The sequence below is a fragment of the Grampus griseus genome, assembly GCF_964374135.1.
Source record: "Grampus griseus genome assembly, chromosome: 5".
Lineage (NCBI taxonomy): Eukaryota > Metazoa > Chordata > Mammalia > Artiodactyla > Delphinidae > Grampus > Grampus griseus.
In genome coordinates, this window is record NC_138998.1 from 128,646,070 (window position 1) to 128,659,751 (window position 13,682).

General features: G+C 38.9%; 1 protein-coding gene across 12 annotated transcripts in view; it reads right to left on the minus strand.

Annotated features, from left to right (window-relative positions):
* GRIK1 (glutamate ionotropic receptor kainate type subunit 1) overlaps window positions 1-13,682 on the minus strand; it is a gene marked incomplete at both ends in the record, with an annotated part of 423,407 nt that overhangs the window by 45,095 nt on the left and 364,630 nt on the right. For 6 of the 12 annotated variants that reach the window (XM_082654750.1, XM_082654756.1, XM_082654753.1 and 3 more), the window contains 4 exons: window positions 411-634; window positions 1,316-1,519; window positions 3,353-3,466; window positions 10,765-10,872. In XM_082654750.1, coding sequence (XP_082510876.1) covers window positions 411-634; window positions 1,316-1,519; window positions 3,353-3,466; window positions 10,765-10,872 — 650 coding nt within the window. Of the gene's footprint in view, window positions 1-410; window positions 635-1,315; window positions 1,520-3,352; window positions 3,467-8,544; window positions 8,590-10,764; window positions 10,873-13,682 lie in introns of all 12 variants that reach the window. The other 6 variants (XM_082654754.1, XM_082654749.1, XM_082654759.1 and 3 more) reach the window with 2 other exon arrangements.

Genomic DNA, 13,682 nt, shown 5'->3' on the forward strand with positions numbered 1-13,682 from the left:
CTATTTTGCTTAATATTTGCGAATATTCCAGGGATCAAGAATCTGGACACAACTTTTCTCTTTCCTGTTGAAACATTTTAGATTTATTAGCTGAGCTATTGCTTTTGTGGCAATATAATTCAGGGAAAAATGGGTACATAACCATTTTACATTGCTTTAAGTACTGATAAAATGAAATTAATATAATATATAAAATTGTCTTCCTATTATCTTTTAAAATTACCTTTATGAATAATTAGAAGATATTCATTTATAGAGTGGCTTTTATGAGGGAGAACTTGACAGAATAGAACACCAGGCAAAACTAAAAGAATACTTTGAAGTTCTTGAACTCTGTCTACCTCTAGAGCATACAGGTCAACCTGAGACTGACATAGATCTGTTGTAAGTTTAGTAGTTCTCTAACTTACCTTGCGATCACAAAGAGTACACAACTGACTCCTAAACAGGCTAAGAGCACATACATCCAAATGTCAGGAGATAGAGGGTTGAGGAAGGAGAAGACCCCTGGATTGGTGCCATTGGGCTTATGGTAGAGAATGCTGATGCCCAGGGTCATGAAGGGTTTGGAGAAGTCTATGACTTTTTCCCGCACGTAAGTGATGGTAAGAGGAGCCACCGCCAGATCAGCCCTCTGCAAAAGCAAGTTTGAACTTGTCACCTTAGTTGTCTACCTTCCTGGTGAATGTCTAGACTTTTCCTGGTTCTCCTGATTCCTATTCTCAACTCCAAATGCTTCTCACACAAAAACCTTCTGTGCTGATTGACTCTAATATAAAAACAGTTGATTTACACAGTTATGTTTACAAAATAGTATTCAATAGCAAAGAGAAACCAGACAGTGTGAAACATACACACACACAACATATATATATATACATACACATACATATTCTGGAACTAAATGGGGGAAAGAAAACTGCAGAAGAATGCCTTTAAAAAAGGGCATGTGAGAAAAGTAAGAAATGAGCAACTAGATCATAAAAGTAGTCGATGAGATTTTGCTCTGAGCTGCAAACTTCAGAACTCTTTATCTAATCTAAGAATCATTCAAGGTTATTCTTCAGTAGGAGGGATAGGCCCATAAATTTTTATCCTCAATTTTTCATTACTTGCCCTTCTAAGTGGGGAAACTACATTGGTAGGTTGTTTTCTCCCACTTTTCAAGCCATTTTTATGATTAAAAAAAAATAAATAAATAATACATGTCTTCTGACACTGACTCAACCATTTTTTCTCTTTTCTTTTACTTCTTCTCATTATGCACTTTTTTTGACATTTAAGACCCCTATGTAGGAGATATAGTTTTGCTTACATGATCTATAAGTTCTTTGACCATTCCATTCCACTCTCCTTTGTCATTCTGAGCTCCATATTTGCCATCAGGGACAAGTTTAACATCATAAATGAAACCCAGGATGTTTGACAATTCCTTCAATAGATCCAGGCAATATCCTTCAAATCTGTCATTTCCATACAGGGGCTTATCAGATTTCCTGTACATCACATAGGGTTCTTCCTATATGAAACAAATCACATATGAAACCCTGTTATAATGAAAGGTAGAATTTACTTACACAAGCTCTATCAACAGCCAGAAGATATAAAATATTTGAAAATTATTTTTAAGATTTGAGAATACTAAAGAAAGTCACTTTCCCTTCTGCCTTTGCTAAACTCATCTTTTGTACCTCCTCTACAAATATAGAACACTTCATATATTATTTCACTCCCTCCTCTCTCTTTGATTGAGAGTTTTTCCCCTCCACTGCTGAGGGCAGAGCTGTGAGTGAATGGTGTCATAGAGACACAATCATTTTTGAACTTTAGGTCTGGCAGAGAAGGCAGGGGTTGATCTGATGTCTGGATGTCTGGCATGCAGCTGTGCCCACACCCAAGCTTCTAGTGCTAGACCCACCCTCCCTCCTGGCTTTTATCTATGAGCTTCACCTACTTATAAAAGGGAAATCTAAATCAGCAAATATATTCCCTTGTTCTGCAAACTTCCTGTCTACTAAATACTCTGAATATTTTAATTTTCTCATTTCTCAGCTAAATTGCATCTCAACTTCACTATTCCCTTATTACTTACCTATTTTTTCTTGGTTTCATTCAGGATATCTTATTCAAAGGCCATTTCAGTGTCTTCTTTTATCATCGATTCCACTTTCTTATTTGAATGCATCTTAGAGCTCACATCTGGTAAATTCTTTGTTTATATGCTTATGTGATAAATCCCCTATCCTATGAATAATGGACATTTCCTTAAGTCTGTGTATCTATAATCTTATTAATTAATTTGAATAAATAAAAATTTATTTTTATTTATTATTTATTCTCATTTGAATAAATAAAAATGTATTTTATTTTATACAATCATAATAGTTACTACATTACTGATCTGTCCTTTGTGTTTAGGCTTATCCTCAAACAAACTGATAGAAGTAGAAAACTCTGTATTTCCATGAGAAAGTTTCAGAGAAAGTAGACACCAGGAAAACAAAATGGTTTTCATTTTGGATGAATAATTCTCTGAAGCTAACTGTTTCAGAAATAAATTGGCCTGACATCATGGACTAAATCAAAACAGGAAGGTCCAAAAGTGAAGATTTTAGAGGTGGCCACTCCCTTTACTTCTTGGATTAGGATAGAGCAAAGAGGGAGAATGAACAACTTGTGAGTGCACAGTTGCTAGATGGGGGCATGACAGGGGTTCCAACACAGAGTAGGAGGTACTTTTACCTGGGCTTTTGAAGAGCAGTTAATAAAGGGGCTATTTACAGAGGAATGAGCAAGACAAAGGGAGGCAACAGGGATGGTGGTGAGAATTGTACTGGGATATAGACACCCAGGGAGCAACATAATTAGGAAGCTAGGGTTGAGGCAGAGAGGGAGGAAAGAGTGTTCCAGGAGTCCAGTGCAGTTAGCATATGGAGGCAGGATCATTGACAGGGTAGAAGCTGTGGCTGTGAAGGACAGAGGTTCTGACAATACTGTTGGGAAACAGCGGAAGAAATCTCCTTGGGTCTCTTCCTCCACTTCCCTGGTCTTAGTCTCTCCTTGGTTGAAACCAACCAGCAGCCAGAGAGCAAGGGAGACCAGCTGGGTGGGGCTAGAGAGTGGAGGAAAACAGAGATGAGAATGGATTGGAAGTAGGAAATCTTCGGAACAATGTTGGAAGCTGATAATTCAATCTATTATAGGTACACACAAACATATGCTTCTAGTGTCCCAGTTAAACATAGACATTTACAGAGAGAGTTGTTGGCATGAAAAGGATAGTTGAGGAATCCTTCAAGGTCTAGAGTAAGAGTCTGGATAAGATGCCCTGAATTCCACATAGTCAACTTACCAGAATTGTGGTGACGATGAGCGTTCGATTGGCGAGTGAATCGGTGATATTATTGGACCTGTCTTTGTTGCCGTCTGTCATGTTAAGCCCACTGTTGGAGTTCCAAATCCCAATCTACACAGAACACATTACATCAGAGGCTGCTGGCAGTCAGTGATGGCATTTATGCTAAAGAGAGGTCCCTGGTACACCAGGAATAGGCACAAAAGCTCATAGTCTGGGAAGAAGACAACAGGGCATCACAGTGGAAGCTACTAAATGTGGGAAAACAAAACAATGGAAGAATGAGTGTGTAGATGGAACAGAAAATTTGTGCTATGTGGGGTGGAGTAGGGGGAGGTCTTTTTGTTTTTAATTTATTAAGTTCAATGTTCTGTTTTAAATTAAGAATTTTTAAATGAGTATTGGATTTTCTTCCAATATGTATTTGTTGAACAACTACTTATATGACAGGGATTCGTCTAGGCCTTGGAGGGCATAGCAGTGAACAAAAGAGATAAAAATTTCTGGCCTTGTGGAGCTTACATTTTATTGATACAAACCTTGTGTTACCAAAGTATTACTATCAATGCCTTTAAAATTTATAAGAAATGGGATGGAGGAGGCAGGATGGATAGTGGAGAGATCAGGCATCTAAAAGGGAAACGTAAATGGAAGAAAAAGTGTGGATGAGCAGTAAACTAAGTTCTAGGCCTATTTTACTGGAGGAGTCAGTGCTGGGTCGGGGTGCCTCTTGTGAAAACTAGTAGTACTCTGTTCATACCTTCCTTGTACCTCTGTTCTGGACCTTCTTCTGTTATTATCATCTGTTTACCTGTCTTGTTTGTTCACTTGACCATGAATGCCTTCAGTGAAGGTATTCACTTTTATTGCTTATTGATCTTTTTATCTATCACAGAAGCAATCATTGTGATTGGCAGTCAGTGAAGCCCATTGCTCTTTTAAGAAATAATAAGCCAAATTTCCTCCAGTGGCAAAGTCATTTCTGGGTTATAAGACCTTGTAGAAGTATATTGATTTGTTTTGCCTCTGGGGACAACCTAGGAAAAGAGCCTCAGAGAATCGAGTTCTTTGAAGCCTTCTGTAGGCGTTTACTGCCAGCCTAGTGAGATGGGATGCAAACCTGGTTGCAGTGTGATATTGGACAAGATACTAAACTTTCTGAGCTTTCGTTCTCTAACTATAAAATATTTTATAGGGATGCTGAGCATATCAAATGAGCAGAGGCATGTGAAAGTGTTGGTATAAGCGCTGCACAAACATTAACGAAGGACATCTGAATGACTGCCTCAGTAATTTCTTTAAGCTTGTCCTGTTATGAAAGAACTTGGAATTGTTAGCGAATTTTTTTTTGAAATTTATAAGCTGATAAAGTAAAGGAACTATGAAAAACAGGGTCAGTTTAGGAACACCAACACTTGGACATACTCTGGGATGGACAGGGTGGACCTATGCTTGATCTCTAAATATACTCTTCCAATAGGAGGACACTGGCTAGCTGGACAGAGTATGAGCTTTCCAGATATACTCTTGTCCAGATTCTAATTTTGCAATTTACCAGCAATGTGACCATGGGCAAGTTAATTAACCTTGCTGTGGCTCAATTTCCTCACCAGTGAAATGGAGACATTTGAGCTTTCCTGATATTTAAATAAAGTTTTACCTGTGGGAATGTTAGGCTTCTTTCCTTTTCTATTTATTTACTTTGATTTACTGCCTAAATGCAGCAGCTGATAATTCATTTAGCTTGACAAGTATTCTTTTTAGAAATATAAATTCTTTGAGGAAGTTGCAAGTACTGTATCACACATTCACACATCAGTGCGAACTATTTCAGTTTCACTGTCTTCTTTCTATACTTAATTAGAGCTAGTTGGCTGGTGACATAGGAGACAGGTCTAGATAAATGGGGGTTTGGGGTATTTTTTGCATTTGAAAGTATTCCATCCTGTCTATAGAGAGGGTATTAGAGGTAGGATTAAGCTGTAGGTTAACACCTTTAATAACCATTCAGTCTTTCCAGGATCAAGAGCGATGTTCATCACTTAGAATGCACACAACACATGTCTGCTGATTAAAGAATCTTTTCTTTGTCTGGCTTTAAACCCAAGAAAGGGGGACCATATTTTCTTTCCTCTCTTCTAACCTCCACCCCTACTCTCACTTTTTTGGGGCAGGGACCCTCGCTTCCAGGAAACGTATCTCAGGCTAACCACAACTGGGAATCTATTGGTTTTCATCCAAAGCTATGCTTTAGGTTGTGAACAGTTGACTTCTAACTCTATGAAGACTGTGTCTAAATTGGGCCCTGGCTGTGCTTTTAATTAAAGCTTGACTTAGGCACTGGGGAGAATGGAACCTAATTTTTAATTAATTATTGAAAGGTGGAGAAAATAACTGTGTTTTTAGCCAATTTGTTAAGTAATGAAATGTGTTCTCTGTAACTCTTATTTCTATTAATGTCAAGTGTTTAAAGGACCTATACTAATATTTGCAAATGGCAGGGTTGAATGGCCTTGCAACATCACTCCCTTTTAAAATACAAACTTGAAATTGTAGACAAATACACCCCACAGCTTAACATCTGGCTTTTTTTCTTTTATTAACCTCACTAAAAGTGTGGCAGATCAGATATCATTGCTGATGTAGTTCTAATCAAATGATTCCCAAAGTCCCATTCAATGTAAACTTTCCTCCCTAAAATGAGAAAAAGGAGATTATTTTTTCCTACTATCTGTGTAACAGAAGTTTCCTCAAATCTAGACTAAAAGAGTTTCAAAGTATAGTAACGATCAAGCTATTCCTGGGAAGTGGACAGTTTGGAGTTTGGAGTACGTATGGAGTTTGAATGACCTCAGCCTTCTATTTTCAAACCTTTTAATCACCAAAGCAGTAGAGTGCATGTGTGTGTGTGTGTGTGTGTGTGTGTGTGTGTGTGTGAGTACGTGTGTGTGTGTTTGTGCGTGCGTGCATGCATGTGTGTGTCTTTTGAACCTAAGCTGTCCACTGACTTTACCCGTTAATTGAAGTAAATGAACACGTGAATGAATGTCTCTTTCTGAAAAAGCAAGATTCCATGATTCATGTGTATTAGGGAGAGGGACACAGTTACCCAGATGCCAGGGTGTTTAGCATTTCAGTCCTGTTCTCCGACCTTGGAGGAGGGCTTCCAGGAAGCGGAACCTCAGTTTTCAAACTGTAGCAAAAGCAGTCAGCAGCAATTCACCAGTGAGAAGTAGTGGACGGTAGACCAATTATTTGTTGGGAGGAAGACTCAAAAGCGAAATTGTCTGGCCCTGCCTTCTTTCACTTTGTAAACTGGCATGAGGGAGCAGCCATTTATTATCTCAGACAACAGAGGGAAGCATTTTAAAATGAGTGCCCAAATGCCATTAAGCAAACTTTTTTAAAAGAAGTAATGCAACAAAAGGATGCTCAGAGAGTGACTAATATCTATCTCCCAAACCTGGTATGTGATTCACATAAACTCAAAATCCAAAATTTCGGAGTGAAATAACCGAGCACCTAGGGGAAAAAAAGTGTATCTGTTTTGTGTATCATGAGCTTTATGAACACATATTTTTAGTGATGGGTTTTGTAAAGACTGCTGTATCCATCTTTTGGAAAGAATTTCAGGCAGACTCTTCTCTACTGAAAAACGTCAGAGCGCAGAGAAGAGCTTTTGGAATTTGAAAACAATGGGGGTGAATCCTTCTCTTGTAAGATGGAGTCTTGTAGGGAAAGGGCAATGTGTTTGTTGGGTCTCAATAGGTCTCATGTGCTAGCACTCAGGTTACTGTAAATTGTTGATGAGCAGGCATAACACAAAACACCACATCACAGTGTATACAACTTGCAAAGTGGGCAACGATAGGTCAGCAGGAAGGAAGAGGCACAACGGCATGGAGGTAGGAGGAAAGCCAAGAAGTGCAACCCTGGGAAGTGGGGGCGATTATTGCAGTTTAGTGACAAATAAAGGACATTCCCCTCCTCTGAGTAAAATTTCAGGGCTTAGATTTCATTCCCTAGGATATTTGGTTTGAATTAATTCAACATTGCATAAAGTGCCTGGAGTCTCAAGCTGGATTAGTGTTAATAAGCTTCTTTCTGGGTGCCAGTTAGGTTCATCTACTTATTATCAGAGAAGAGATGGGATTGCCTTCCCTGTGCCTTTGGTAGCCTGATTCACTGAAGATGAAAACAAGGTTATTAAACCCGTTTTTAAACCTTTTTTTTAAACTTAAAAGCAGGACATTTTGGAGCTCATCTGAGTACTACCAAAAGGGAGACAAGGTTTTTGACTACAGGGAGAAACTGTTTACACTTTCTATGACTTAACTTATAATTCAAAAGATGAAAGTGAACCTGACAAAACTGTTCAAGTTGAACAGTAATTTAAGGTTCATCTGTCAATCAACAAATAGTTTAGCAAGTGGTTTTAGAGAGAGAATGAGAGACAATGTTTGCATATCACTGGGGCATTTTCCTGATCTGAATGTTTGTAATGTCTAACATTTGCTTCTGTAATAAATCTGTGCACATTCTTTGACAACATGATACTAGGTGTTATGATTTACAAGATAATCTCATTTCCCTTTCAAAACCTCTAATGTTTTTGTCCTCTGGAAACTGGGGTTCTAAAACAAATTGCAAAACAAAATGCACTGACAATTTTTGCTTTACTGCATAAAAAAAGATAGTACATAAGAAAAGGGAATTTCTAAAAATGGCTCGTATTTTGTGGTGGTGACATTGAAGGAGATGTCCCAGCCCTTCTGAGCCTTAGCCTATCTGACTAGTCTGATGGATCAAATCTACTGTTTTTATGCCCTTTAGGGAAAAATATTTAGTGATTCGAGAAAGAATATCAATGACCCAGTGTCTGCTTCTGTTGCAGTTACCTGCTTTCAGTCCTAACAGGGACGGATCCTACCCAGGAGAAACAAAAATAATCTAGGGGGAAATATTTAATCCATCATTATTTAATCTACCTCAAACCTGTTTCAATTCACAGGCAATGTTGTTGAGAGACAACATATTCAATCATCCCCATTCTCCTTTTATATGGAATATCGCCTCTAAACTGCAATTGGAGAGCTACTGGTCTGGGAAAACTGGAAGGATGCAGGTTTTTCCTTTGGTATTTCCCACTCCACCCCCAGATTTCCTGCAGTTTTTGTCCGTGTACAAACCTTCTTCCACACTTTATATAAGTGTTTAGACACTTCGCCAGCAACCTTGGTTTTCAGAGGGAAAAATAAAAATAGCACTTAATTAAAATGGAGCATGGAAGCCAAAAGGTATCATGGTGATTAAGTGTTCACAGCATTACATTCCCCACCCATTATTGGGAATCTTGTATCTTAATTCAATATAAAGCCTGAGAATAGGTACAGTAAAACGATGAACCAAGTACTGGGTCCCACAGAAGTTACTTCTACTAGGTGGTACAACCTGATTTTCACTTTTCCTTTTGCACACCAAATAAATGTCTTAACGTTCTTTTGAATATGCACATCTATGCTGCAGAATTAAAAGGTCTTTATCATTCCTTAAGAAGACATGTTAAAGGACATGTTAAAGATTAGTCAATCGACCAATGAGAAAATAGGCTTTTTGTAACAACTTTCCCTGTGGACCCTGCAAAAGGCTGACATGAAAAGATTGCCCATTTCCTCCCTTGACGCCTGAGAAGGATAGGTTGGCTTCTCCCATTGCTTTAAGGCTTAATCAGTCTTCTCAGGAATTGAGCCCAAGTCACCTGAAGAAAGAAATGTTATTGCAAACAACGAAGAGATAAAGAAACAAATTGAGAAAACACTTTCATCTAATTTGATTTTGCTTTTGTTGGAAAAACACCAATAGAATGTGTATAATATTGACGTGTATAAATAGCTGGAAAAGCATAACAATAACTTCATCTATTTCCTCACACATCTGAGCCAAAAAGATGTTTCTTTAACAGGTTTTGTTCCCTCTTCAGCTCTGTACATTAAACGGAGTGGAGAGGGAGAGAGAGGCATGTATAGAGAAGAAGACATTTTCTTTAAAAAAATCATTATAGGCTTTTAGTCCATAACAATATTATTTTCTTTCCTTGTGTCCCCTGTAGCCCAAATTCCACATCCATTATGGAGGCTACGTTGATGCCTTGTGCTCTGTCAGAGCATGTTAACCCAACAGACAAGGAAATCAGAGTGAAGAAGCCTGAGAGAGAGACAGAGAGACAGAGAGAGGAAGAGAGAGGCAGAGAGACAGAGACACAGAGAGAGAGAGGAAGAGAGGAGATGAAGAGAGAGGGCATTTTTAAAAGGGGAAATCTGCGTGACTAGTGTGAACTCTCAAAGCTGTGAACTAATTATTTTCCTCAGACATTTCAGCACTGGTGGTCACCTTTTACATTCAGCCTAATTAATCTTTGTTTATTTTAATTAAGCTATTTGGGGGTGAGGTATAGTTAAGACCTTAAAAAAATGTGTCTCAGTTAACAAAAGCAACAAAACAGAAATAGAAACCTTATCTCATTTTAAAAATCATGGAAATATTTCAACTAAGTAAAATTGATTGTTCCCAAAGCCATTCTTTTACATTAAGCTTTTTGTCCCCTATAGTGAAAAAAATGTTGGCTTATAGAGTTTTGGTGTTCAGATAGTTGTTCTGGGGCTTCAAAATCTTTTTTTTTAAGGTTCTAAAGGGCAAAGTCTTCACACTATAAGTGTTAATTATCCCAATGCATAGCTGTGAATATGAAAATTGGTATAATAAAGAGGAGGCAAATTATTTTATTAATTAAATAGCTTACATTTGCATTGCTCTAAATAGTAACAAGAATGGAACTCAAATCATTGAGAGGTTGAGAATTATAACTAAATAAGCCTAAAATAAGAACTCAACATTAAAATCCATTTTTTGGCATATGTCCTCCTAAAATTAGGGATGCAAAGTTAGTTTGCTTCAGTAAGCCTTTTCTATCCTACTTAATTTTGTCCCTCTGTCACCAGTCTCAAAATGGAGTAAAATTAAAATTCATTTCTAAGTAACCCTTGGATGTCATTCCAAATATAAATCATCGACAGCTTCTGACTTCCCAAGTCTAAACTCAATTTCTTAAAACCTTTGAGAAATGAGGCTAATGACATCCACCCCTAAGGTTATATATATGTGATAATATAATGATACTTGTATATAAACGAAGCACTATATAACCATTAGCACTGCTATTAATAGCACACACAATTTAAGAATCTAGCACGTCAACATCTATCTGCATATCAGGGAGAGAGATCTAGAAAACTGGACGTAAATGAACATGCTGAGAGAATCACTTTATCATTCCCCTACTTGTTTGTGCAAGTAAAAATGTATGAGCAGTGCTTTTTTTTAATTTTCAGATTTATTACTGAGGAGGTTACCTTTTCAGTTCCTTCCTCTTTGAGACTAATAATGTCCAGATCAAAATCCTTCCTCAAGCCATCGGTTTTATTGAAGGTGATACGCCCAGTCAAGCCATTCCACTGAGCCTATGAACAAAAGGAACGTGGCATTACTGTTTAACACTTATCATAAGCTTAACACCATTAAAACTGTAATACCTCAAATTCATCACAGTATCCAATTATTTGGTTTCATCATGGTGTTATAAACCATTGTGTTGGTTCAGTAACTTGATACCAGAACACTTCACTGTTTTATTAGCACTCATTTATTTCGTCAGTTCTAACATTTTAACATCAGTCAAATCTGTAATAGTGGCACTTTAAATGGGGAGTTTGGAAAGAATGACTGTAAAATTGTCTGCACATGGAGTAAACAAAATCTGGGAAGTCATAATATTCAGCTTTCTAAGGTCAATCCAAATACTTTTCAAGGTACTTCTCAAGGGAAGTAACTCCCTTTTTTTCTATGTGAAAATGATATAATCCAGTGACGTATTATCAAATTTTTAGTGTGTTTGTGATTTAGTCTTTCCAATGTCATTTGGGTATTATATTACTTTCCTGTGGCTGATGTAGCAAATTATTACAAGCTGGTGGCTTAAAACAACAGAAAGTTATTCTCTCACAATTCTGGAGGCCAGAACAGAAGTCCAAAATCATTATCACTGAGTGAAACAAAGTGCCAGTGGGGCCATGCTCTCTCTGGGGGCCCAAGGGAGACTCGGTTCCTTGTCTCTTCCTGCTTCTGGTAGCTGCCAGCAATCCTTGTCTTGTGGTTGCATCACTCCAGTCTCTGCCTCTGTGGTCATTCTGCCTTCTCCTCTTCTTCTGTGTAATCTCCTCTACTTCTCTCTTATAAAGACAGTTGTGATTGCATTTAGGGCCCATGCAAATAATCCAGGATAATCTCCCCATCTCAAAAATCCTTCATTTGGAGTGACATCACCAAGACGGTGACACAGAAATTTCCTGGCTTCCCTCATCTTCACAAGGAGAAAATTAACTACTATTCAAGGACAAGACGCTACTGAGAGAATCCTAGAACATGGGGGAGAGGCTGAAGCACCACCCCCCACCCCCGCCCTCCACAACACAGAGACCAAGAGAAACTGCATTAGACGGTAAGAGAAGTGGCTACACGTTGACTGCATTGCCCTTTTCCCAAGCCAGCACAGCAACACACAGAGAGGTCTCTCCTGAGCCTCTGGTTCCTCCAGGGGGAAAAGAGAACCCAGAGGAAAACCAGCTCTCCCAGCGTTGTGGGTAACATTGCAGGAGCCCCTACTCTGATCTCACCCCTCAGGGATTGCTTGGGGATGTGTGGGGCTGGACCACTGGAAATCTGACAGTGATGGAGATGCAGGGAGGTGTTCACAGTGACCACCACACAGATCTTGGCAGACCAAGTTCATTCCTGCAGTTCCCAAGTAGTAATCCTAACCAGAGGCTTTACTTATCTGAAAAATCTAGTTGGAGGTACATTCTGACCAGAGAACTAAGTAGGCTATAGATCTACTTGATTCAGATCCTCAAATAAGGAGTTTTGCCAGCGTTGGAGCCTGGTTTGCCCACATCCAGGCAAGGAGCTGAATCACAGCCCCACCTGCTGTGAAGATTGTCTTGTGACCCCATCTGACCAGAAGGGCTGGAGACAATTCCAGGAAGCTATGTGGTCCAGTGACACATGAACCAAGAGGTGAGCAGAGCCAAGAGTTTGCAGAGCAAAGCCAGTGGCCCTGTTCAATTAGGGAACTTGTAATGTAGGTCAGCTTCAGTTAAGACAACAAACAGCTTTACTGGATTTAGAGTTGCTTGTCCTGCTGTGCCTGGACAAGGAATCTAATTCATAGCTCTACTCATTGCGGAATACAGCCTTCATCTTGTCTGGACAGGGAACAGAACTGGAGCACACAGAAATAGCCCATCCATCAGCCTTATGTACAGTGGTACTGGAACAGAAAGCAGAGCTTATGGCTTTCCCAGTCTGCAGAGCAAAACTTGTGGCCTCACCTGACCAAGGAATCAGTGCATACTATTTGAATCCCCAAATAATGAGGGTGAACCCAAGCCCTGGGTCTCATCGTGCTGTCCTGCCAGGACAAGGAAGCTAATTTGTAGCCCCATCTACTACTGTATGTAGTACCTAGTCTCAACCTTCTAGTAAGCCTTACCAGAGAATCCAGGCAACCATGGAGCCCATCCTATAGCCTTACTTGGGTAGGAAACCAAGCCAGCAGTCCCATCCAACTGTTCCCTGGCAGTGTCACAATCCTCATCCTTGTCCTTAGAGTCTGAATTGTTGCTTTGCCTCAGAATAGACCATAATAGCAGGCCCCACCTGCCCAAGGACATTACCAGCAGACACACCCAGAAATTAAAACTAAGCTGACTGGTCAAAAACTGTCTTTGCCAAAGCAAACTTGTAAAGTCTGGAAGAAGAACCCAAATGCCCAAATGTGCAGATGCCAATGTAAGGAATCAAGGATCACAAAAAATCAGGTCAATATGACACCACCAAAGGAAACAAATAACTAAAAAATGGGGATCTGTGAACTGTCAGACAAAGAATTCAGAATAATCCTCTTAAGCAAGTTTAGTAAACTACAAGAAAACATGAACAGACACTAAATGAAATTAGGAAAACAATGCATGAACAAAATGAGAAATATGATAAAGAAATAGCAACTATCAAAAAAAAAAAAAAGAACAAACCCAAACAAAACAAAAAACCAAACAGAAATCCTAGAGTTGAAAAATGCGATAACTGGACTGAAGAATTCAGTAGTTTCATAAGTAGAATTGACCATGCAGAAGAAGAAAGGTCTGCAAGATAGGACAGTCAAAATTACCCAGTCAGAGGAGCAAAAAGCATTTTTTAAAAGTGAAGAAATCCT